The sequence below is a fragment of the Ambystoma mexicanum genome, chromosome 11, assembly GCF_040938575.1.
Source record: "Ambystoma mexicanum isolate Mex_15411 chromosome 11, UKY_AmexF1_1, whole genome shotgun sequence".
Classification (NCBI taxonomy): domain Eukaryota; kingdom Metazoa; phylum Chordata; class Amphibia; order Caudata; family Ambystomatidae; genus Ambystoma; species Ambystoma mexicanum.
This window is the reverse complement of record NC_090934.1, coordinates 1175221316-1175243737: the sequence shown is the minus strand read 5'-3', so window position 1 is coordinate 1175243737 and position 22422 is coordinate 1175221316. Positions and strand designations below refer to the sequence as shown.

Genomic DNA, 22422 nt, shown 5'->3' with positions numbered 1-22422 from the left:
GCGAAAAGTTTGTGTTGACGCAATCTCTCGAGGACCATTTTCACGTGTTTCCGATGTTCAGTTTCCGATGAAGAATAAACGAGGATGTCGTCAATGTAAACAAAAACACACACATCTATGAGCTCTCTGAGGACATCGTTCATAAAATATTGAAAGGCGGCCGGGGCATTGCAAAGTCCGAAGGGCATGACCTGATATTCAAATAGCCCATACTTGGTGCGGAAGGCCGTCTTCCATTCATCGCCCTCTTTTACTCGTACCAAGTGGTAGGCTCCTCTAAGATCCAGCTTTGTATATATGCATGCTTTTCTGACTTGGTCCAGGAGTTCAGGGATCAAAGGTAACGGATATCTATTCTTAACGGTGATCTGGTTCAGGGCGCGATAATCTATACAAGTTCTAAGGTCCGCTTCTTTTTTTGGAACGAAGAACAAAGCTGAGGAAGCAGGGGACTTGGAAGGACGAATAAACCCATTCGCTAGGTATTGATCCAGGTATTGTCGGAGGTGAAGATTCTCAGGCTCGGTGAGGGCATAAATTCTACTACAAGGAGGAGTAGATCCAGGTATCAGGTCTATCTGGCAGTCATAAGACCTATGAGGAGGTAGAGAGTTAGCCTGATCCTTCCGGAAAACATCTTGGAATTCTAGGTATTCAGGAGGTAACTGGGGAGCCTCCGAGGAAATTGCTGCCAGTGCAACACCAGGTCGAGGGTGACAAGTAGAGACACATTCTGGAAACTGAACCGTTCTTGCTCGCCAATCGATCTGAGGATTGTGCTTCTCTAACCAAGGAATTCCTAGAATAATCTGGAACTGAGGGGCCTTGATCACATCGAACACGATCTTCTCATGGTGTCCATCTTGACTTACTAGCGTCACTTCTTGGGTGGTATGCGTTACTGGTCCGGAGGCTATCTCCGTACCATCCACCGTAATAATGACGTCCTTTACAGCCTTTGGACAAAGAGTCAGATTCATCCTCAAAACCATTTCATGATCCACATAATTGCCGATGGCACCGCTGTCGACGTAAGCTTCAATCGCATGTAATCGATCCGGATGTTCAGGGCTAATGAGGACCATAGGTATCACGAAATGCGAGGTCACTGAACTGGTTTTAACGCTCGGCAAGAGGACCTCTATTCTTGTCGGGCGAGGTCGTTTCCCTGCTCAGAGTTTGTGACCCTGGTAACTGCAGCTCCTACTGCCTTCTTGGCTGGTTTCACCGGACAGTCTCGAAGAAAGTGCCCCGAGTTTCCGCAATAGAGGCATAATTGCAGCTGTTTTCTCCTTTCCCGCTGCTTTTGTGTTAGTGGTCCTTTCAGGCCCCCTATTTGCATGGGTTCCCCGGAGTCTACTCCTTTGGTAGGAGTTGGTGGTTTGGAAAATACTCGAGCATCAAACTTGGAACGATCGGCCTTCCTGTTCTGCAGTCTGTGGTCAATTTGAACGACTAAGTCAATATAGTCCGAACAGTCTTGCGGGGGATTCACTACTTGGGCTAACACATCTTTGAGCTCTCCACGTAGACCTCTATAAAACAGCGTAATCCTTTTGTCCTCAGGCCATCGAGTTTCCACTATCAGTCTGTTGAAAGACGCAATATAAGCCAAAAGGTCTTGATTACCCTGTCGTAATGAAAGGAGCTCATTGTCCAAGGCCTGCCCCTGTGAATGTCTTGCAAACAGTTTTTCCATACTGAGCTGAAAAGCTTGAAAATCATGGAGAACCGGAACATCTTGATTAACTAGAGGGATCGACCAGTCAGCCGCATTGCCACTAAGGTACGAAAGCACGAAAGCTACCTTAGCTTGATCAGTTGGAAAGGCTGCTGGCCGGCATAAGAAGTGCAACCGGCACCGATTAATAAATACTGCAAACCTCTTTGGGTCACCAGAAAATCGTTCGGGCGGAGCCAGAGGTACATTCCCAGGTAGGTTGATCTGCACTGGGTTCTTAGAGGATGTTGAAGGAAGATTTGCCCCTGATGCGGGTAACGGAGTTTGTCCGGCTTGTGACTGTAGCAATTGTCTAGCGAGATCGTCTGTTCGCTCCTTGGAAATACGTCTGTTCGCTCCTTGGAAATAATCAGTTCCCTTCTTAGAGCATTCGTTTCCTGACGGGCTGCATGCACTTCTGCTCTTAGTTCCCCAAGTAACTGGGCTAGCTGGTCGGTATCCGAGGTTTCCATAGCACCTGGGTGGGAGTTTTGCGGTAGGCATTGTGTTCTGTAACGCTCACCTGATTCCCGCAGAGGCGCCAGTCTTGACTGGGTGAATGCCGTATCTTCAAAGGTGATGTGTAACACCCGGTTGGCTCTTTGGGCTGGACCTCTGTGCACTGTATGTCTGACTCGAAGAGTAAGATGTCTGCAGATAGAAAATATGGGATTAAGGAACTGGGGTTATTGGGTGCCTCTCTCCTCTTCCCTTTCTCTTCTCCTGTAGAACCCCAAAGGTTAACGCCCTCACCTTAGGTAAGTGAACGCCGAGCTCTCCATCTGCCTCGGGGCAGGGTGCCGTAACCAGTTTCTTCACTGGATAAGGGTGCAGGCCTCTTGACCTCAGAGGACTGCTGTCCGTCGTTAACTGCACAAACGGCAAGTTCTGGGCACTTCAAATGTCTTAAAAGTCTTTTGTAATGATATCTCTTGTTTTGCAGGGTTCCGGCGATGGCGGATGGCGGGCTGATGAGAGTTGAGGATCGAACCCGCGTGAGGAATAGAAGCGCCTGGAAGCACGTAAGTAAGCGCTTGTAGCCTGCTTCACGATGCGCACTAACTGTCCCTTTTATCTTACAGGTACAAGTTCGGAGCTTTAGAGAAGCTGAAGGGTGCTGGAATACCCACTGGATTCGGCGTGGGAAGGAGTAATGGCACGTGAGTAATAAAGTTGCCCAATGTCTTTAAACGCACCTTCTTTTGTCTTTCAGATGCGGGATGCAGCGCCGAAGGCCTCCGGAGCGTGCGAAGAGCTGGTAAGCTTTTGTCTTTCAGATGCCGGAATGCAGTGCGAAGACCTCCGGAGCATGCGAAGAGTAGGTAAGCCTTTGTCTTTCAGATGCCGGAATGCAGCGCGAGGCGTTGGTGACAGCCGATGGACCAGGTAAGAGATGCGCTGCCACTGAAGACCGTAGTGCTAACCTGTTCTTTCTTTGTCTTTACAGGTGCTGCTGAAGACTGGATTCCAGGATGGTAAGCCTTTGTTCCCTTAGGCCCAGGATCAGAAGAAGAAGACACGATGAGCGTTCTGCTGCAGAGAATGCAGAATAACACAAAGCAAGATTCATCCATCGGGTGTGGTTTAAATAGCCTCCTGTAGTGCTTAGGTGTCTCCTTCCACAGCCACGCCTAGGTAAGAAAAGAGTTCCTGCTTTCCAGAAGAGTTCCAGTGTTCTGAACCTAGGGAGTGGCTCCTGCCCCACCCAACAGGAAAAGTAGTCCCAAACAGAAGAGGATCAGGGGTTCAACTGGCAGGTAAGTAAGCAGCATGGTCTGCTGCAGGTAAGTCCACCCAAGCATTATGAGCCCGGCGCTTCCAGCGCTGGGACTGGGCATCTTTATGAGCCTGGTGCCACTGGCGCCAGGACAGGGTCCAAAAGGTCCCAATTGGGACTGGCTGGCACTCGGAACCGGGGTTATGGGTCTGCTTCCAAGGGAGTCGGGCAAGTCCTGATCTTTTGGAAGCAGAGATCATGACAGCATCACCTTGAAGCGTTCCAGCGGTAGAGGCAGATTTAGAAATGGCAGGTTCAGGACAACCCTTAGGCCAGCCTGGTGGTTCTTGGGTACTGCAAAAATCCTGGAATAGTACCCGCAGTCCCTGTCTGAAAGAGGAAACAGTTATATCGCCTGCATCTCCAAGAGCATAAGGACCTCCCATAAAAGAGCCGGGACCCGATCTGACAGAATAGAGGATGGTAGAGGGAAAGGAAGAGGGAGACTGAAGCCTGTGGAGACTGCGGATAGGATCCACGGGTTGTAGAAAAGACACTTCCAGGTGTCCTGGGAAAGAGCCAAATGGTCCTCCACAGGCGAGCTGTGTTCCCGGACCTTGACGTCACTGCTTTTTGGCATCAGAGGTGGGCACAGAAGAGGGGCAGCGGAAAAACCTGCTTGAAGTACTCTGCTGTGTCCTCTTGTTGTCGCTGGGTGACCTAGCAAGCCGCCCTGTACTATGGACTTGGTGGTTTGAGTGGAGGTTTTCTTCTGTCCACGCCCTTGAAGGGCAGGTCCAGGAGCCGCTCCTGCAACTCAGATGAAAACTTAGTGGCATGCAGCCACACCTTCCTCCTCATCCCGACACCAAGGCACAGCCCTCTCAAGGACCTTGCCCTCCTTAGAAAGACAACTGAAGTTGGCTCCTGTGGAGGAAGATGACGAAGAAAGTGTATTAGAATATAATGAGGCCGCAGCCACCACTGAAGAATGCGGCTGCGGATGGTAGGCCAGGAGGATTGGCTCCCCATCCATCAGCCTGAACCTGCTGACAAGCTTCTTGTTCATCTGGGCGTAGGCCCTGGGCTTCTCCCAGACCTATCGCGCCACCTGCATGAGATCCTTCTGGAGAGGGATGCTGACCAGATTGTGGTGCATTTGCCCAAAACCTCTGCTGGCACTCCCAACTCCTAGGGGCCACCAGGCCCTGAAGGCAGTCATGAAAGGCCTTAACGGATGCCGAGGGTTCATCGTCCTGGGCGTCATCGACCTCATAGACATCGTCCTCCGCACTTTTTCACACAGACAGAGGAGAGTCTGGGCCCTAAGTCCGGAGCCAAAGCCATGTCCAACGGCTGGTGAGGGGGAGGCGTTGGTGGTACAGGAGGAGGTTGAGGGGTCTAAACAACCGGTAGGGTCTGGATCGGGGGTGGGACCAGCACAGGAGCTGGCAGCGCTGGAGGAACGGGAGGGGTCCCCAGAGGAGGGGGCTGGCCAGGCGCCACCTGCAGGATGACCTCCTTCACAATATTCCTCAAGAGCCCCTTCATTTTATGGGAACAAATGAGGAAGAGGAAAGGGTCGAAGAAGCGGTCGTCGCTAGCCGCCGGGTCCCGAAGGGCCCAGCTCTCGGAGGCGCTGGGCCTCCCTTCCTGGTCAAAGCGCAGAGGCGCCAGAGTCTGCGAAGGGTAGGTGTATCCCTAAGGAGACCAGAAGCCTGTACCGTACAATCTGCTACTGCTTCCAGAGGGAAGGGGACTGGGATCATCCTGCAAAGCTCATTCGATGGGTGCAAGCACGGGCGGGACCCTGATTGGATCCAAGACGTCCGCCAGCCTAGCAGGCGCCGCCACGTGCCTCTCTGCCATTTTGAAGCCTTTTGCCACATCATGGGCGCAAGCATGCAAAGACCCTGAGGCACGAGAGGCCTCAGACATGGGAGGATACAGCTTGGGTCTTGCACCCGAAGTGGAAGTCTCAACCTCAGAGATCACTCTGGTAGGCGATGAGACCTCGGGTGGCTTGCCGGTAGCCCTGCTGGATCATCCCGAGGACAGACTATTGGAGGTGGCACTCGACGATCCCTTACCCCTTGTGGTCTAAGAAGCGGATTAACTAGATTATCCTTTCGAGGACAGCCCCTAGGGCCCCTGAGCCCCTCAGCTTGGGTGCTGGTAGCTAGAATAGCCTCATGACTTTCCCCTGGGCGTCCATAAGAGCTCCTGCGCCCCTCGGCTTGGGAGCCAGTAGCCCTAGAGGCCTTGATCCTGTCAGAACCTGAATCCGAGGAACTCCTATCCGTGGGAATCCCGGGGAAGGAGTCGCTGTGCTGTGGAGCCGTGTTGAACAGAGCCTACCTTGTCTCGACGAGAGGTCCTGGAGACAAAGTCCCTAAGGGGGGGCAGAACAAAAGTGTATAAGATCTCCGTGCAGTGCAACAACCGATTCTTTAATGCCCTGTGACCGAGAGCGCTGCAAGCCGAACATGCGCCCCAGTGGTGGTCGGGTCCCAAACACTCAAGACAGAGTTCATGGGAGTCGGAGACCAGGAACGAGCGGTTGCATGAGGCACATCTCGTGAAACCTCCTGCAGCCGACATGCACCGACGGAGGCGAGGCATCGAAGAGAAGATAAATAAGATTGAAAAAACAAAACAGGGAGCAAGTGGAGAGTTAAAAAAGTCTCTGCACTGGCTGCCAGGCCTGACACCATCCGTGTGGAAAAAGGGACTGGGGTGAGGTGCCTGAGGGCAGGGCCTTCCTACACCTCCCACACGCTATACTAAATTCAAAGGGGCAACTCAATTTTTCGCTGCCAAAGGATCCGGTACCATCCCCATGTTGGGGGACACCCACAAGGATGGAGGAAAGGGGATGGGATATAGGAGTATGGGAGTTGGGCGCCCGCAGGCGAGACATGGTATCCCCCTTTCTCTATTGATGACCAACGTAAGCCTCCCCTGGCCTTTATGGGTTATTGAAAAACCTCTCCCTTCATTTCACTACATTTGACATTTAAAAGTGGAAGAGGAAGAGGAAACTAACAGTAATGCACACTCGCATACATTTTACTATTCTGGTACTGGGACAAGAAAGATGCCTGCAGAGAATGGTGAGATTCAGGCATGTTCCCTTGATTATAGTCAGGCGACCCTAATGAAGGGTCCATAACTACAACATGTTAGAGGGTTGCAGGTGTATAAAATGAGAGCCAGAGAATGGTACAGAGAGAAACGGGGAGGCCTGTGGGGAAGAGACCAGCAGGGGACCCTTTCCAGGAGGAGGAAGCTGTGGTGGGACCTGTGGAGGAGCCAGGACAACTGCCAACAGCCCAGAGAGAGAGCCTCTGTGTCGTGGAACTTTTCAGGGGGAAGGAGGACGCCGTCCGAGTTAGGGAGAATTCTCATTCTATGGCTAATTTCGCTCACCTAGTGAGTCCCCCAGCAGCTTTGCTGGATTTCTGAAGTTTATTTTTCCACTTGGTAAGAGTGTACCCCTTTTTCCCAGTATTACCTGTGCTTTGCCATGTGTATTTCATCTGTTTTTAGGATTGTGGACTCTGGAGTACACCACTCCGGTAGCCCCCTTCTTTTGTGTGTTACACAGCACCTTCAGTGCAGTGACACAGGGTTGTCGCTTAGACTTCCCACCGACTCCATTTCTGAGGCTGACTACAGTTCCCCAGAAAAGGGTAAAGTTGCCATTTACTTTACTTAGTCAAATAACCATCTTACATGGAGTACTGTAAAGGGTTAATCCTTAGCCCTTTTTATTTGTACCTACTAGAGCATTGTTTCGCTCTTTTAACATTTAGATTTGGCTGGTGGCAGTGGTTTCTACCCTAACTTTTCTACCGCGATTATACTATATAAACGTGGTATTGTTTTAGGCTATTATATTAGCCTCAAACATAAACCCACTTGACCAAATACTCTTTCTTTTGGCTCTGGTCGGGTTTATTCGCCATTTATTTTTGTTAAAGTCCTTCTTGTGTTTTACTTTGCGCGGCAAACCACGTTTGCCTTCTTTGTTCACTGTCTTTTGACGGAATTCTGCCAAGAAGCCCTCCTCTAGGCGCCTGGGTGTCAAGGTGGGCTGAATGTGAGGGAGGGGTGTAGTCACCCCCTGCACAGGGTATCCTAGGAAACCCAAGTCGCACTTTGCCATGATTGGCTGAGGTGGTTGTCCTGGCTGGACAACCCCCCTGCTGCGTGATTGACAGCCAGGCTGTGTGAATGGAGGATTTTCACATAAAAGGCAGGACTCTTGGGCTGGAAGTCAGAGTCGCCACTGGAAATACAAGGAACCGAAGTGTATCCAGGAGGTCAAGGAATGTGTCATATTGCCCCGCACCCTATCGGATCACTCCCCGATCATACTAGACATCCAACTGGCAGCAGCAGTACGTGGGCCTCACTTGTGGAAAATGCCATCCTATCTCCTACGTGACGAAGCAATGGTGGAATCACTGCAAGTTGAAATAATGGACTTCTTCGAGCGAAATGAAGGCTCGGTTAACTCTTATCACACAATATGGGAAACCTTCAAGGTTTGGCTGAGGGGGCACCGGATATCTAAAGTCCATGGAAGACTTCAAGTGATCCGCACCAACCTTACCCAGACTGAAAACCAGTATAAAAGAAACGGAAGAGGCGTACACCAGATCACCAGGACAAACCACGCTAGCCTCCTTCACAACATATGGAACACTAGCAGATCAGGAAGTCCTCTATATGGCACAACACAGCAGAGCCCGCAGATACAGGGGGGGGGGAAACAAATCCGTCAAAATGCTGGCCAAACTTATCAAGACGGAGCAGGTATACAGACAAATTACTAGCATCACTGACTGATCCGGTGCAACGCATACAGACCAACGAAAGATAAACGAAGTTTTCCTGAACTTTTATACTATACTCTACATGAATACCGATCAAGGATCGACGGAAGAGCTCTGACAGTTTCTGGACTCCTTTCCACTTTCAGCATTAACCAGGGAAGAGAGGGCAGCGTTAGACCTCCCTTTGACTCTGGAGGACATAACGCAAGCTATTAAAGATCTCAAGGCAGGCAGACAGCCCGGATCCAATGGCATATCTTCTGATTTCTACAAGTCATTTATTACAGACCAAGCCCTGTGTCTATTGAAGGTCTGGGAGGAATCCCTGGAGAGAGGAACCCTGCCAACGTCGCTACGGAAGCTATAATTACTGTTCTATTGAAACCACAGAAGCCTCCCCATGACCCTTCCTCATACAGACCACTGTCTCTTATCAAGTTAAACACAAAAATTATGGTGAAGGCTATAGCTAATAGGCTGAACCCATCCATGAACAAGGTGATTCACTCAGATCAATCCGGCTTCATAACGTCCCACTCCACAGCTCTGAATCTCCAGAGATTCTTCGCAATTTCCTCACAAATGGATCCCAAGAAAAATACTGTGGCAGTGATGTTGGATGCAGAGAAGGCGTTTGACTCCATATCATTGAAATTCATGTACGCCATACTCCAGAAGATGGGATTCGGTCCGGTTTCGTTCAATTAATAAAAACATGGCTGCATTCCTAAGCTACAAGCACGCCTGTAGAGGAATTTGCATCATGGGGAAGCCCCAATTTATTTTGCTACACACGGACGATACAATGACACAAGATACAAACCATAGAGAAGATACAACCCTTACAGATCCAGACATCCATCTCCCTCCCATAATGCAGGACATCGCTAAATTTACAAAATACTCTGTCTATAAGATAAATCAGTCCAAATCTGAAATAATACCCCTAACTTCCTCCTCCTCGCAAACAGAATCCACAATCCACTTTCGATGGTCTCCTAACACAGCCCGGTACCTCTGCATCATAATGGCAACAGATAAAAACACGATGTACTCCAACAACTATGCTCCATTTATGTCCCAATTAGAAAACAAATTCAACATTTGGACTAAACTCTTGTTATCCATGTATGGCAGAATATCCTTGCTAAAATGGTGATAGTACCCAAACTGCTGTACCTGTTGAGCGGCATCCCAATTTGGCCACGCCGAACATTTTTCGAAACCCTACAAAAGCAGGCCGTGAAACTCTGTATGGGGAGGGGGCACACCAAGAATAAGCTGGCCCAAATTGTGCGAACATTACGACACAGACGTCTGGCCACTCTGGATTTTCTTCTCTACTACTATGCAGCACAAGTGCATTTTGCGAGGTATTGGTCCAACACTTCGGAACAATATGCCCACATACATGCTGAAAAAAATTGCGGCAGCTCCCCTGAATCTGCAGAGCATGATGTTTGCTAAAGTAAAGGAGGAAAAGATATTGGCAGACCCTTTATCATCTACAGTATGGGCATGGACTCAAATCCTGAAGAGGGTGCAATGTGAAATACCATACTGGCCTCACGCCCCATTGTGGCGCCACCCAGATCTTGACCCCACTCTGGACCTGACACTACAGAACAGAGGAAGCTAAGAGGGAAGATCTCTTCCCAGAGGGATGCTTTGTTACACTCACAGAAGTCCAAGAAAAAGCGGGAGCCGGTCTGACTACAACATTACAATACCACCGCCTGAAGGCAGCCTGCAGGAGCCTATGGCCATATTTCCCGAAAGACCCACCCATACATAAATTCCTGATGGATACTATGACACAGGAGGGTTTCACGAATGGAATCTCCGAACTATATAGAAGGGTGCAAACACATACCCCGTCTAGAAAACGAGATATCTAAATGGGAGAAAGACCTGGGTGTTGTAATCAATGAACAATACTGGACGAACTACTGCAAATATACAAAGGCAATCTCCCTGAACGCTAACTTAAGGCTCATCCAGTTCAAAATTCTGAACCAACTGCACATCACCCCCAGCAGGATAACCAAGATTGATCCCTCTAAACAAGCCGCCTGCCCCAAGTGTGGTACGATAGCGACGGACGCAATCCACATGTACTGGAGTTGCCCGCCAATCCGACAATTCTGGAAGGAAATAGCGAACACAATGAGTGACATACTGAACACCCATATCCTGGCAACTTCACTAAAATACCTATTAGGAGACATTGCAAAGTCCTCGATAAGGACCCGTAGACTGTTTGCTGTGGCGGTAGTAGTGGCCAAACGTAATATCCTCAGGAAATGTAAATCCAAAACATCCCCCACCATCCAGGCCTGGCTAAGCGACCTGACTTAGGGTCGCTTAGGGATTAAGGGTCCATCTGACTTCCAGCCTTGGAACGAGCTAGGGTTTAATCCCACCGTAAACGCCGGGTTTTGGACCACGGGGGACAATGGGCCCAGTCCCGGCGCGATCCCTCTTTGCGCACTTGCCTTGTCCCAGCTTCGAAGCGTTGCCAGCGTCGTGGGCAGCAAACCTCCCTGACAGCCCCGCGCTTCTTTTGGCAGGAAGGGAAAATGCTCCAGCGGAAAGGGGGCAGCTGCTTGCTCAATTTCCTGCCATTTGGGGGTCTCCGAAGAGCTTCCCCAGGCAAGCATAGGTGCGACCTGTGCCGCTCTATGGTATCGTGAAACCGAGGGCAGACCCACCCCCCCATTCACGCCTTTCTCGTTAGGAGTTTATATGGGATCCTTGGCTTCTTATTTCCCCATACAAAGCGTCCTATCTCCTTTTGCATTCCTGCGAGATCCCTTTCAGAAACCTGAATCGGTAGAGAGTAAAAAGCATACAGTAGCTTCGGGATAAGGGACATCTTCACCGCACTCACCCTGCCCAGCCAAGATATTTCCTGCGAATCCCAGCGTCTGAGCCACTCCTTAGCTTCCCGCAACAAGGCCGGTATGTTTGCTTTAAATAGGCCTGCATATGTCGGGGTCAATTTAATCCCCAGGTAAGGGAGATCTGTGGAAGACCAAGGGATGGGAGAGACCGCTTTCACCTCCTCCAGCCCCTCAGGGGATTCAGTTAACGCCATGCCCATCGATTTATTTGCATTCACCTCAAAGCCGGAGATTCTAGCAAATCGGCATAAGAGATTCATCAGGGGAGGGATGGATTTGGGTGCATCGTTTAGGAAACATAGCAAGTCATCTGCGTATAACGCTATCTTATGACATTGTCCTGCAAATTCAAAGCCCCTGATTTCCCCGCTCAACCTAACGTGCTGCGCCAAGGGCTCTAGTGCCAGTGCAAAAATTAAAGGAAACAGTGGGCAGCCCTGCCTGGTGCCCCTGTATAAATGTATCGCTGGGGTCCAGTTTGCATTTACTTTAACTTTAGTGGAGGGGAGCAGATAATTGGAAAGAATCAACTTCGAGAAACTAGGGCCGAATCCAAACCTCTCCAGCACCAAGTGCAAGTAACTCCAGGACATACTGTCAAAGGCACGATGAGCGTCTAACGATAACAGTGACAGTTTACCTGGTAGGTTAGGGGCCAAGGCTATCAAATCTATCGCCCTACGTATATATTATCGTGTGTCGAGCGGTTTCGTATAAACCCTGTTTGATCTCTCTCTACTAACATCGGGAGGAATTCCCACAGCCGCCCTGCTATTACCCTACTCAGCAGCTTTGCATCTGTGTTCAATAGGGTAATAGGCCGATAAGAAGCGCATTCAGCCGGATTCTTTCCAGGTTTCAGAATCAGTATCGTGGTGGACTCTGCCATGGATTTCGAGACCAAACCAGTCGCCCAGATATCGTTAAAGAGCTTTGTTAAGTAAGGGGAGAGCACCGTTCTGAAGGTCTTATAAAATTTATTCGTGAACCCATCGGGCCCCGGGGCCTTACACAAAGGAAGGGATCGAATAGCAATCTCTACTACCTCTTTTGTAATTGGCTCCTCTAACAGTTCCCGAGCTTCTTGGGGCAGCTGTGGCAAGTGCGCATCCCGTATGAACCCATCAGCCATATACATATCCGTCTGGTGGGGGGCAGTGAAGTTCCTGAAATACCCCTCCACTATACAGAGTTTATCTCTCTCCGAGACGGCCCTCCTCCCATCCCCGTCTAACAGTGCTTCAATCCTATTGCGACTAGCCTGCGTTTTCAGCTTAGCCGCTATAAGCCTATTAGCCTTATTTCCTTTCGAATAATAGTATTGTTTAGTTCTCATCATGTTATACGCTGCACGGCTCATATGATGAGCTTCGAGAGCCCTCTGAGCTATCCTAACATCCCGTTTCAACCTTTGAGTGGGTCTGCATCTGTGGGCTTCCTCCCTCTTCCAGAGCTCCATCTCCAGCTGGCACTGTATTCGTTTCCTCGCACTCCCCTTCTCTGCCGAGTGAGCTATTATCTGGCCCCTGAGCACAGCCTTTGTGGCATCCCATATCGTGGTATACAGCTGTTCATTTGTCTCATTCTCATTAAAATAGTGGGCGATAGCCTCTGAAATACAAGAGCGGAACTGGGGATCCTCCAGGAGGAACTCATTTAACTTCCAGACACGTGTAGGATGTGGAGAATCTTTAGGGGGGGCAACGTTAATAATACCGGGGCGTGATCCAACAAGGCCTTAGGTAATATATCTACGCCAATCGTTTGGGCTATAAGCTTGTCAGACACCAAGAACATGTCCAGCCTGGAGAATACCCTATGCACCGCCGAATAATATGTATATTCCCGCTCATCTGGATGACAGAATCTCCATACCTCTATAAGGGAGTTCTCTTGCAAGAACGTGGTAAGCGCCAAGAAATTATTTTTGTCAACACTAGTTGGAGGGAGAGACTTGTCCATCAGGGGGTTAACCACAGCATTGAAATCCCCTCCAATCATGATTTCACCATCTGGATGCTCAAACAGGAGTTTAGATAAGGACGCGAAGAACATATCTTGATGTGAATCAGGTGCATATAGTGAAACCATTGTCACTCTCCTCCCCTGTAACTTAGCCACCACCAGGACGTATCTGCCCCCTCCATCTCTCAGCGTCCTGCAAACCTCAAATGGGGTCCCCCTACGAACCAGAATGGCCACCCCACCTCTCTTACTCCCCGAAGAGCCGCAACATTTTTTGGGGTATAATTTGTTATTAAGCCTGAACTCATCATATGGGAGCAAGCAAGTCTCATGAAGAAATAGCAGCGAAGAGTCTAGAGTGGCCATGCGGTGCATCAAAGCCCTTTCTTTAATCAGGGAATTCAGGCCCTGCACATTCAGGGAGAGGCAGTGTAAATTCGGATTAGCCATAGCCATATTGTTTTCTCCCTGGGGTGGACACCCGTCACCTCCCTCCATTCAGCGCGACTAGGAAACAGAAGCCCCCTCCCACCTCATTCCCATCCACATCACCAGTTCCCCATGCCCACTGAGCCCCTGACATCCTCCTGTGCAATAGGACTGGTTCTTATCAACACCCATTTTCGACATTTGTATTCCACCGTAATGGATATCAGATGCATATCAAAAGGGACACATTAAACCCTTAGCATTCCAAATGAGTACACACCCTTCCCCCAGCCTTGAGAATCAGACTCCTTAAGTAACATAAAAGTGCAAAAGGAAAACAAGAAAAAGAAAGGGAATAAGTAGAAGAACAAATCACAAACTGCTTGCAAAACTCTTAAGGCAACTAATCTAAACAGCCACCCTTTCAGGGTAACAGAAACGGGCATGATCCCTGCGACGGACACCTAACTTTAGCACACTTCAGGATCATCCGAGCATGTCCCAGATTGTAGTAATCGCACACGTGGAGAGCACACAAAGGAGCGCCAATAGACAATATTACATCTTTGTACACCCCAGCAGGCCAGCAACATCGCCCAGCACAGGACCCAGGGTAGGCAGACCTCATACCAGTTTATTTGTGCAGGTGTCCCAACCAGTCCCTCTATGGACAACCTCCAGCCGCACTTAGTCAGTCACCTTGTAATCGTGTCCTCCCCAAGGCAAGGAAACACAAGTCTTATCTCAACTTATTAACCGGAGTACCCTGTCTGGGGAGCCCAGGAACTACTTCCAGCCTCTCCATGTCACTCACCCTGCTGAAGCATTTCACATTTTAAGTCAAATACTTGCCAGAGAGGGGAGGGACGCACCTTAACGAACTGCAATGCTGTCCGTCCCTCTACACTCTCTCCTACGGCGTATGAGTTCTGCTACTTGATTGTCACTGCCAGATCAGGGGGGGGCCGCAGCACTTTCCTACTCCACCTCCTCCAATGCCTTGGATATTGTATCTAAAGCCCGACCCCTGGGCTTTCGCTTCTTATCCTTTGGCGTGGGGCCAAGAGCCAATCCGTTCTCATCACCAGCGCTCCTGCCACACGACGCACTATCTTTGTCTCGAAGCCACTCATCTGCTTCTCCCTCAGAGCCTATGACGCAAGAACGATTTTGATATCCAAACAGTAATCTGCACGGGTATCCCCACCGGTAGCGGACCTTTTCCACTTGCAGCCACGCGGGGACTCTCTGGAGGCGCCTGCGATTTGCCAAAGTGTATGGTGAGAGGTCTTGGAACAGTGATATAACAGAGCCACGAAATGCCACCTTTTCTACCTTTCTAGCTGCCGCCATATTTCCTCCCGTTGCCGAAAAAAGTGGACTCTAGTCAGAACATCAGGAAGGAGGTTACGCTTTTGCTGAATAGAGGAGTACACCCGATGGGTCCTGTCCATGATCAGTTCCTCAGAGTCACCAAGGTTTAACAGGGTTTTGAAGAGGGCCTGCACATATTCGGCGAGTTCCTGATCCCGTACCTGCCTTGGCACTCCCCAGATCCTGATATTATTTCTCCTTTAGCGGTTTTCCAGGCCCGCCTGCTTGGTCGCCATCTCCTCCAACCTGTTTTCCAGGTTCTGAACTCTTTTAGTGAGATCATCAGTCTCTTGTTCGCGCTCACATACCAGGTTCTCCAATTCATCAACTCTGGTCTCAAGACCTGTCAAGTTCGAGCTTATTTCTGCAATCGAATGTGCCAACGAGTCTTTTGAGGACTGGATCTCCCGTGTAATCACCTGCGTGATATCTTGCTTAAGCGCCTTTAACATTCCCTCCAAATCATGTCTGGATATGGCCAGGTTGAGGGTTAGATCCGCCCCCTGCGAGGCATGGATCTCTGCCACAATCGTCTCCATCTTCTTCGGTTCAGGCGTCACCGCAGTCAGGAAGGTAGTGATTTTATTCGCTTTGTGCTTATTTCCCGTCCTGGGCATCGCCGGGGAGGGGGTGTACACAGCAGGAAGGCACCCGTGGGGCTTCCCCGAAAGCAGTATCTGCAGGTCGTTGCGCTCAGGAGGTGCCAGGGGGGCAACACTCCTACAACACCAGGTCCAAGAGCGCCAATCCCTCACCCAATCCTGTGAGGCTTTTGTACAATAACAGTTTTTATCCCAACCTCCAGACTGTGCTGTGTTATCAGGGGGCCATTTCCCCCACTAGGCATGCAGCTCCTGCGGTAGCTCTCACCATCTAGGCACAGATGTTCCCAGGCACAATAGAGCGATGGGCCACGCAAGACGCGCCGGAGGAGCCCGCTCCCCTCCTCGCTTCCAGCAGGGCTCTCACGGCTGCCCGCCGGCCGCTCATCCGGGTCGCCTTACCACCCCGAGGCGATCTTCTCCCCGCTTCCAGCAGCACCGGGGGGCCCGTCCCCACTGCAGGTGATGCACAGCAGTGTTGCGGGCCACCGCGGGGGCACCGCGCCCCCTCCTCCGCTCCTCCTCCGGCTCCCCGGGCCACTGACACCACCTCCGCCAAGTCCGCACGGCTCTGCCACCGCCTGCGCCCCCGGCGAAGCCACGGGGCCGCAGAGAGCCGCACTCGCGCCGGGCCCCCCCCCTCGACAGGGAGCATTGTCACGCCCCAGAGCCCCTCTCCTCCGGCACAGCTCCTCCAGGTCCCTCAGCTGCTCCCCAACCCCTCAGTGGGTCCCGGGGACGGCATCTCTCGAGCGCCCGCCATTTTGTCTGCCTCGGGCCTCCCCCACGAAGGCTCCGAACTCCAGGAGGGAGAGTCCTCAGGCGATCTGCAAACTCGTCCTCAGGCCCCCGCCGTCTTCTTAGGCACTCCCCACAGCCCGCAAGGCGAAATTCAAGGGATGAAAGGCATTAAGAACCTTATAGCTGGGTGCCCATCCAGGAGCTTACAGCGGGCACGTCCGCATGGCGTCCCGCCTAGCCACGCCCCCCCACACTCCTTATTTCTTAAGAGTTTACACAGACTACTCTCTTCTGCTTTCACTTTAGCAATCTCTTTCATACGTATCTGTAGGTTTACTTTGCTTTCACAAACAGGGCTTCCTCGGTCTAGGCATAGTTGTTGGACCACATTGTGCACCCATTACAGGGCAAGCAACTGATAACCCTAGGCTTTCTTGCCCACACAGGTTTCTCTGGTACTGCCCCTGTGTTTTGGTTCACTTTCACTTTGGTTTCTATTTGCCAGTGTCGTAATTTTGACACAATGTTTTCTCCTTGCCAGTCTCTTGGCTTTGCCACAATGTGTTCTTTTCACACAGTTCACTCTGTGGTGTCTGCTTTCCTTCACCACATTACTTTCACACTCTTGAGTAATGTTCATCACTTGCTTTTCACTTTATTTCTATTTCATAGGATTCGTTCATTGCCTTTCAGTATTTATTACGTGTGTTTCATACATGCTTGCTTTTCATTCATAAGCTTTTTAAAGCTTTCCTTTAGTTCGGTATTCAATCAATCATTCCTAATTCACAAGGCGTTCTCTTATAGTTCAACTTGCTCGTATAACTGTCATGGTCATTGGGCCAAGGACGCAGATCTTAGAGGGTCACACACACAGGGGGCCCGGATGGACACAGTCCTGGCGCCTTTGGCGCCAGGCTCATAAAGAAAAATAAACAAGACATTATTTTGGTTAAGAAATACTTTTATTATTATTATGGACATGACACTTTCATTTCGGGTGCATAGTGTATTTAACATGGAACTTTCATCTTTAAAGCAGCCCCATGTGTATTCGTGGGTGGGGCTACTGCTATTGGATTGCCTGGCACATGCTGACTCACTAGGAGTGGCAGGCAAGCCAAGCCAAGTGGGCGTGCCCACGATCACAGCTATAACAGCTGCTCCGATCCCTGAGGCAGACGCTTCGCGTTATTCTGCACTTCCATACAGCGTAACGCTCACTGCCCCCTGGGATTCAACTTACCTTGGAAATCCTGTCTCCCGCCTCCATAGTTACCACCTGGGGGATCCTGCTCTCACCTGTGCGCGTCTTCTGGAGTGCAGACATCTTCATCTTGGCACCGCGGCTCACCTCCAAATCATCCGGTACGCTGAAATCTTCACCTGGACACCGCAGCACGACGCGCTTCACCCGCAACCGCAGCACCTTCAAATAAAAATAAAAGGCAAGGTTAGACACTAAACAGACATTACGTTTAAGGCCGTGCTACCACCGAACCTCGCGCTTTCCCTTAAACCATCACTCACCTGTTGTAGGACATTGCAGTTTCAGTTATCTTTCTCCCGGCCGCATTCCGCGCCTCCACAGCTGCTTTGGCCCGCACTTCCAGCTATTCGGAAGAAAACAGAAGAGAAAACGTTATTCAGGAATTAACAACAGCATCGAGAGCAATAACATCAAGACAGAAAATAGAAGGGGGAAAAGGCAAGAGACATTGAGAGAAAACAGAAAGGGGAAAAGGCAAGAGACATTGATAGACACTTACCACCAACCCGGAGAAGCATAGTCGCAGCTGGACTGGACTATTACTTAACAGGGATCAGTGAAGGAACTAGATCCCATCAACAAGCCCCCCTGGCAGAAGTAGCAGGACGGAGAGCTCATCATCCATACTTAACAGGTGAGACTTATGGGCCGGTACGTGCCCACAGAAATCGCACCTTGGGTAGAAGGGTTGTAGAGGTACAACAGTCACCAATCAGCGCACTCACTTTTCTCACATCCACGCAGGAGCAGTACCACCAATTGTCGCCGGCCTCAGCTTATCCGCAGGGGGAGATACCTGAAGGGGGAGATCTAATTCCTGGGAGGGCTGCAACCGTGCCCCAACGCCTCCACAGTGACCAGTGAGCGTAACAATAACCCCTCACTTCCGGTTCACTTTTGCTTGCATATCTATTTTCGTTTACTCAGCAATTACATTTACCTCACAATAGCCGCAGGAGCATCCCGGTACTAGTGTTCTCTTTTGTTCACTCACCGATTCCTGGCAGCTCCTCCAGGCATCTTCTTTCCTTGCTCTCTGCTCCGCTTCCACATCTCTATAACGCTGCACTTGCACTTCAGAAGCCTCTGTGTGGGTTGCAGGCAGCTCCCTCAGCACTCACAGACACTGCCAGTAGCTTGCAGCACTAAGGTCTCTTCCATGCCCCATAGCTCCAGCTGTGGGCACCCGACCAAGGAGGCTTTAACAGCTGTGACCCTCTTGTGGCCCGCCCAGGCCTCAGCGTCGCGGTCTCTCCTGCATATTTGCAGGTGTCCTGGTCTCCAGGCAGGACCCTCCTCGGCATCCACCTCCTTAACAGGATTTCCCTCCTCGCAGGCTTGACACACCCACACCTCTCCTGCTGGCCTCTACTCTCTGATCGTCAGCTCCACCTTTTATACACCTGCAACCACTTAACAGGTTGCAGATGCGAATCCTTAAGCCTATTTGTCCGACCATAGTTACTGGTGTTCTCTGGACATGCCCGACCCTCACAACAACCTTCAGACCTCTTTCTCGTCTCAGTACCAGAGTGGTGAAATGACATCCACTCCTAGTCGCCTCTTTCTCATCCCCAGTACTATAGTGATGTGACTGAGGGGGAATGAAAGAATGGCATTGGCAACAGCCTTTGAAGGCAAGGGGAGGATAAGGTTTGTTATCACAAGGAAAAGGGGTATACCATGTCTTGCCTGCAGACATCCTCTCCCCAATCCCCAAGGACCCTCCACCCAGGTGATCCTCCCATGCATCTCCACTCCCAAGGTCGGGATCCAGTAGCGATTACCTTTACCTGGGCACCCGAGAAGAGGGTACTAAGGGGAATGAAGCGAGGATGCCCTCAGATTCCTCACAACAGTTATACAGCATCTTAAAAGTGTATCCATTGTTTTTTTTACAATGCCAGGATCATTGTTCCTACACAGTAATACAACCTAAATTTTTCATTCTTGGTGGTGGCGCAGTTTGAGTGGTGACATTTATGTTCCCTGTGACTGTTCTCTTGCAAAGCGATCTCCCTGGGAGCCAGCAGCATTGCCAGATGGATGAAAAGCAACAGGCTCTTTCTCCAAACCTCTGTGAGAACCTATTTTCTTCCTAAGATGAGGACAGTTTGGCCTCTTCATATCCTTGTCTTTTTTCCTCCTCTTCAACCATCCAAAACAGAGGAGTCATTCTAGGGCTTGCATCTTACAAGTGCCCCAAGGTTGTATGAACCCCCTCTGATGAGAGAATTCTAAAAAAATGACCAGATTTTCATCAGCTTTGCTGGTGCCTCAACAGACAGGTTTGTAATGGAGCAAACCCTGTTGAAGTGGAATGCCCTATGCATATGTAAAAGATACGCACTGGTGAAAAGGTAGTGCACGTGGATCTTCAGACTCATTAAACAAGGGGTCTTGCAGCAACATTTGTCTAAAAAAGGTGTCCCTGTTGTTAACATCTGATAGGTTGCTACGCAAGCATCCCTGTTCAGGGTTGCACAACATTGTCTGGATTCTTAAATTGGAGAAGAAGTGCACTTCCCTCTCTCTCCTACCTCCTCCAATCCTGTACTGCTTTTGGAGTTTAAGATTAGGATTCCGTGCAAGGTAGGTAAGCATTTGAAGAACACATTATTTACCTTCAGCAATTATATTTTTGATAGTTAAGTCTTTCCTACCACAGATCCTTTTTCAACCTGCCCACTTACTCCTCAAATGGATTGCATGCAACCTATGCCAGCTCTTCAACCTCTGAGTGAAGAAATGAATGTGAAACTGAGGTCAAGGGGCACTAGTGTATTCATATATATTCTAGTTATGATGATTCATTGGTAGTCATGGGTCCCAAAAACACCAAGCAGAGCCACAGTGCGCCTTCCTGCCAGATGTAAAAAGGTTTTGGATGCCAGTCTATGCATGAGACGATATTTCTAAGTAAAGTAATCTGTGAACAGATGCACTTATCCATCGGAAAGGAAGCTACTGAAGGTATTAATTTAATAATTGGTGTGCAAACAAAAACTGAGTTCACAGGGCTGCCCCTTCATACAGACATGTTCCCATTTCTGGCAAACCGCCACTACAGTTCTGCATTTGATTTCCAAATCCAGGATTGTGCCTAAAGGTTGTTTGTGTATGTGGAATCTGAGGGAATAAGCATAATTTGGAATATATTATACAACCACTAACCTTATATATAAATAGCACTCACCATAAAATTCATGGCATATCATGGAGATCTTTGTCAGATATGCAGTGGCACTGATATCATGGCTCTTAATTTTGGTTTGCGTTCCAAGCTGTGACACATATAGGACATGCAAAGGATGAACATTTTCCTTTGTTTTTTTTGTCAATGTAACCACAACCTGGGAGTAAAAAAAAAAATAGAAATTTTCATGTAAACGTTGAGATTGAATAAAATCATACTGTTTTATAAATTACATGCTTATTGATTTGAAAGACACAATATTCTTCTAGATTTAAAGGTTAAACTGCAAGTTCTGCTGTCTTACAAGTCACAATTTCCAGTCACAAAGACAACTTTTTTGATGTAAATTTATAAGCAATACACTTGGTAGTACGTGGTGTCAGGGATCAGCCCTGTGGATGAGTGATACCAAGGCAAGCTGTAAGAGCTTGATCAGAATATGCTCTCCTACCTCAGCAGTTAACAATAGACAAGTTAAGGGTTGGGATTTCAGGAAGTGATGTAGGTGTGAGAATGATTCATGCATTTGACGTTTAATATAACACAAACCTAGCAAGAAGGCAATGGAGCATTGTGCATGTGTACAATAACAATATGAGGTAAGTGCGTGGTTGGGAGCGGTGCACAGCTACTTTTTTTTAAATCAAGTTTTACTGTTCCTATAATTTTGTTTTAAAAAGAAACCATTCCGCAATAGTTTAGTTTTAAAATAAAAGTGATTACCAAGCTGGGGCGAGACGTTTGTCTCTGTGGTACCAACCTTGCGCTGAAAGTTTCCTTAAACAGCAGGCACATGTCTTTAGGGGTTTGTATAGAGCATGGGAGGAGGCGTGGTGCTGGGGTTTGTGGGGAGCAGAGGCAGGCCAGTAGGAAATATAGTTCCATTACATCTTTTCGTACACTTGGACCACTAGGTAAGGAGTCGGGGAGAGGTGACAACATGTAGAATTGGAGGTCTCAGTGCTAAAGCTGGGGCTATGTGTGCCCCTGGAGGATGGTAGACCTTCCTCCCGGAGCACCACAATTTAGTGTATATAAAAACAGCTGTGTGGAGTGATAGGGCAAAAGAGCGTTAGGGCAGAGGGTATTCCTGTCCTATCCTATGCTGCAAGAAACAGGTGATCAGCAACACATATCTGCACTGATCATATGTTTTGTGGGGGTTGCAATGTTTGCATGAGTTTTAATAATGTTTTATCTCAGGGCTTGCATTATTCAGTGCAGTGATGCCTTAGCTAACCTGGGCATTGCAGTCTCCTTGGATGTGAACGCCAAAGTGTGCCATCACCATGACTCATGGGATGATTCTTTAATATCAAGCCTTAACCCTGAAGGTTGTTGCCCTTGCAGGGCAGATAGGAGCATACAATAAGGAATTACTACACCACTAATAATGGATATGCAAATAACTGAGTTGAGGCAAGACCCCCTATTATAAAAATATCCCCTTGAAAATCTCTAGACAAGCCCAAGATACAGTTTATGGTTGTATGGTTCTCACTCCCCCAACGCAGTGGTAGCAGGGGGAAATCGGCCCAGGGGCCAACATTTGAATATATCATCTTGGAATATTGCAGGAATTAAAGGCAAGCTGGATGATAAGGAGTGGATAACCTTAATTAGGAACTTACTTCAATATTATCTGCCTTCAAGAAACATGGGCA

At 49.3% G+C, this 22422-nt stretch overlaps 1 protein-coding gene across 4 annotated transcripts in view; it reads right to left on the bottom strand.

Annotated features, from left to right (window-relative positions):
• VPS13C (vacuolar protein sorting 13 homolog C) overlaps nt 1–22422 on the bottom strand; it is a 5236720-nt gene that overhangs the window by 2681409 nt on the left and 2532889 nt on the right. For all 4 annotated transcript variants that reach the window (XM_069624493.1, XM_069624490.1, XM_069624491.1 and 1 more), the window contains one exon: nt 20759–20915. In XM_069624493.1, coding sequence (XP_069480594.1) covers nt 20759–20915 — 157 coding nt within the window. The remainder of the gene's footprint in view (nt 1–20758; nt 20916–22422) is intronic.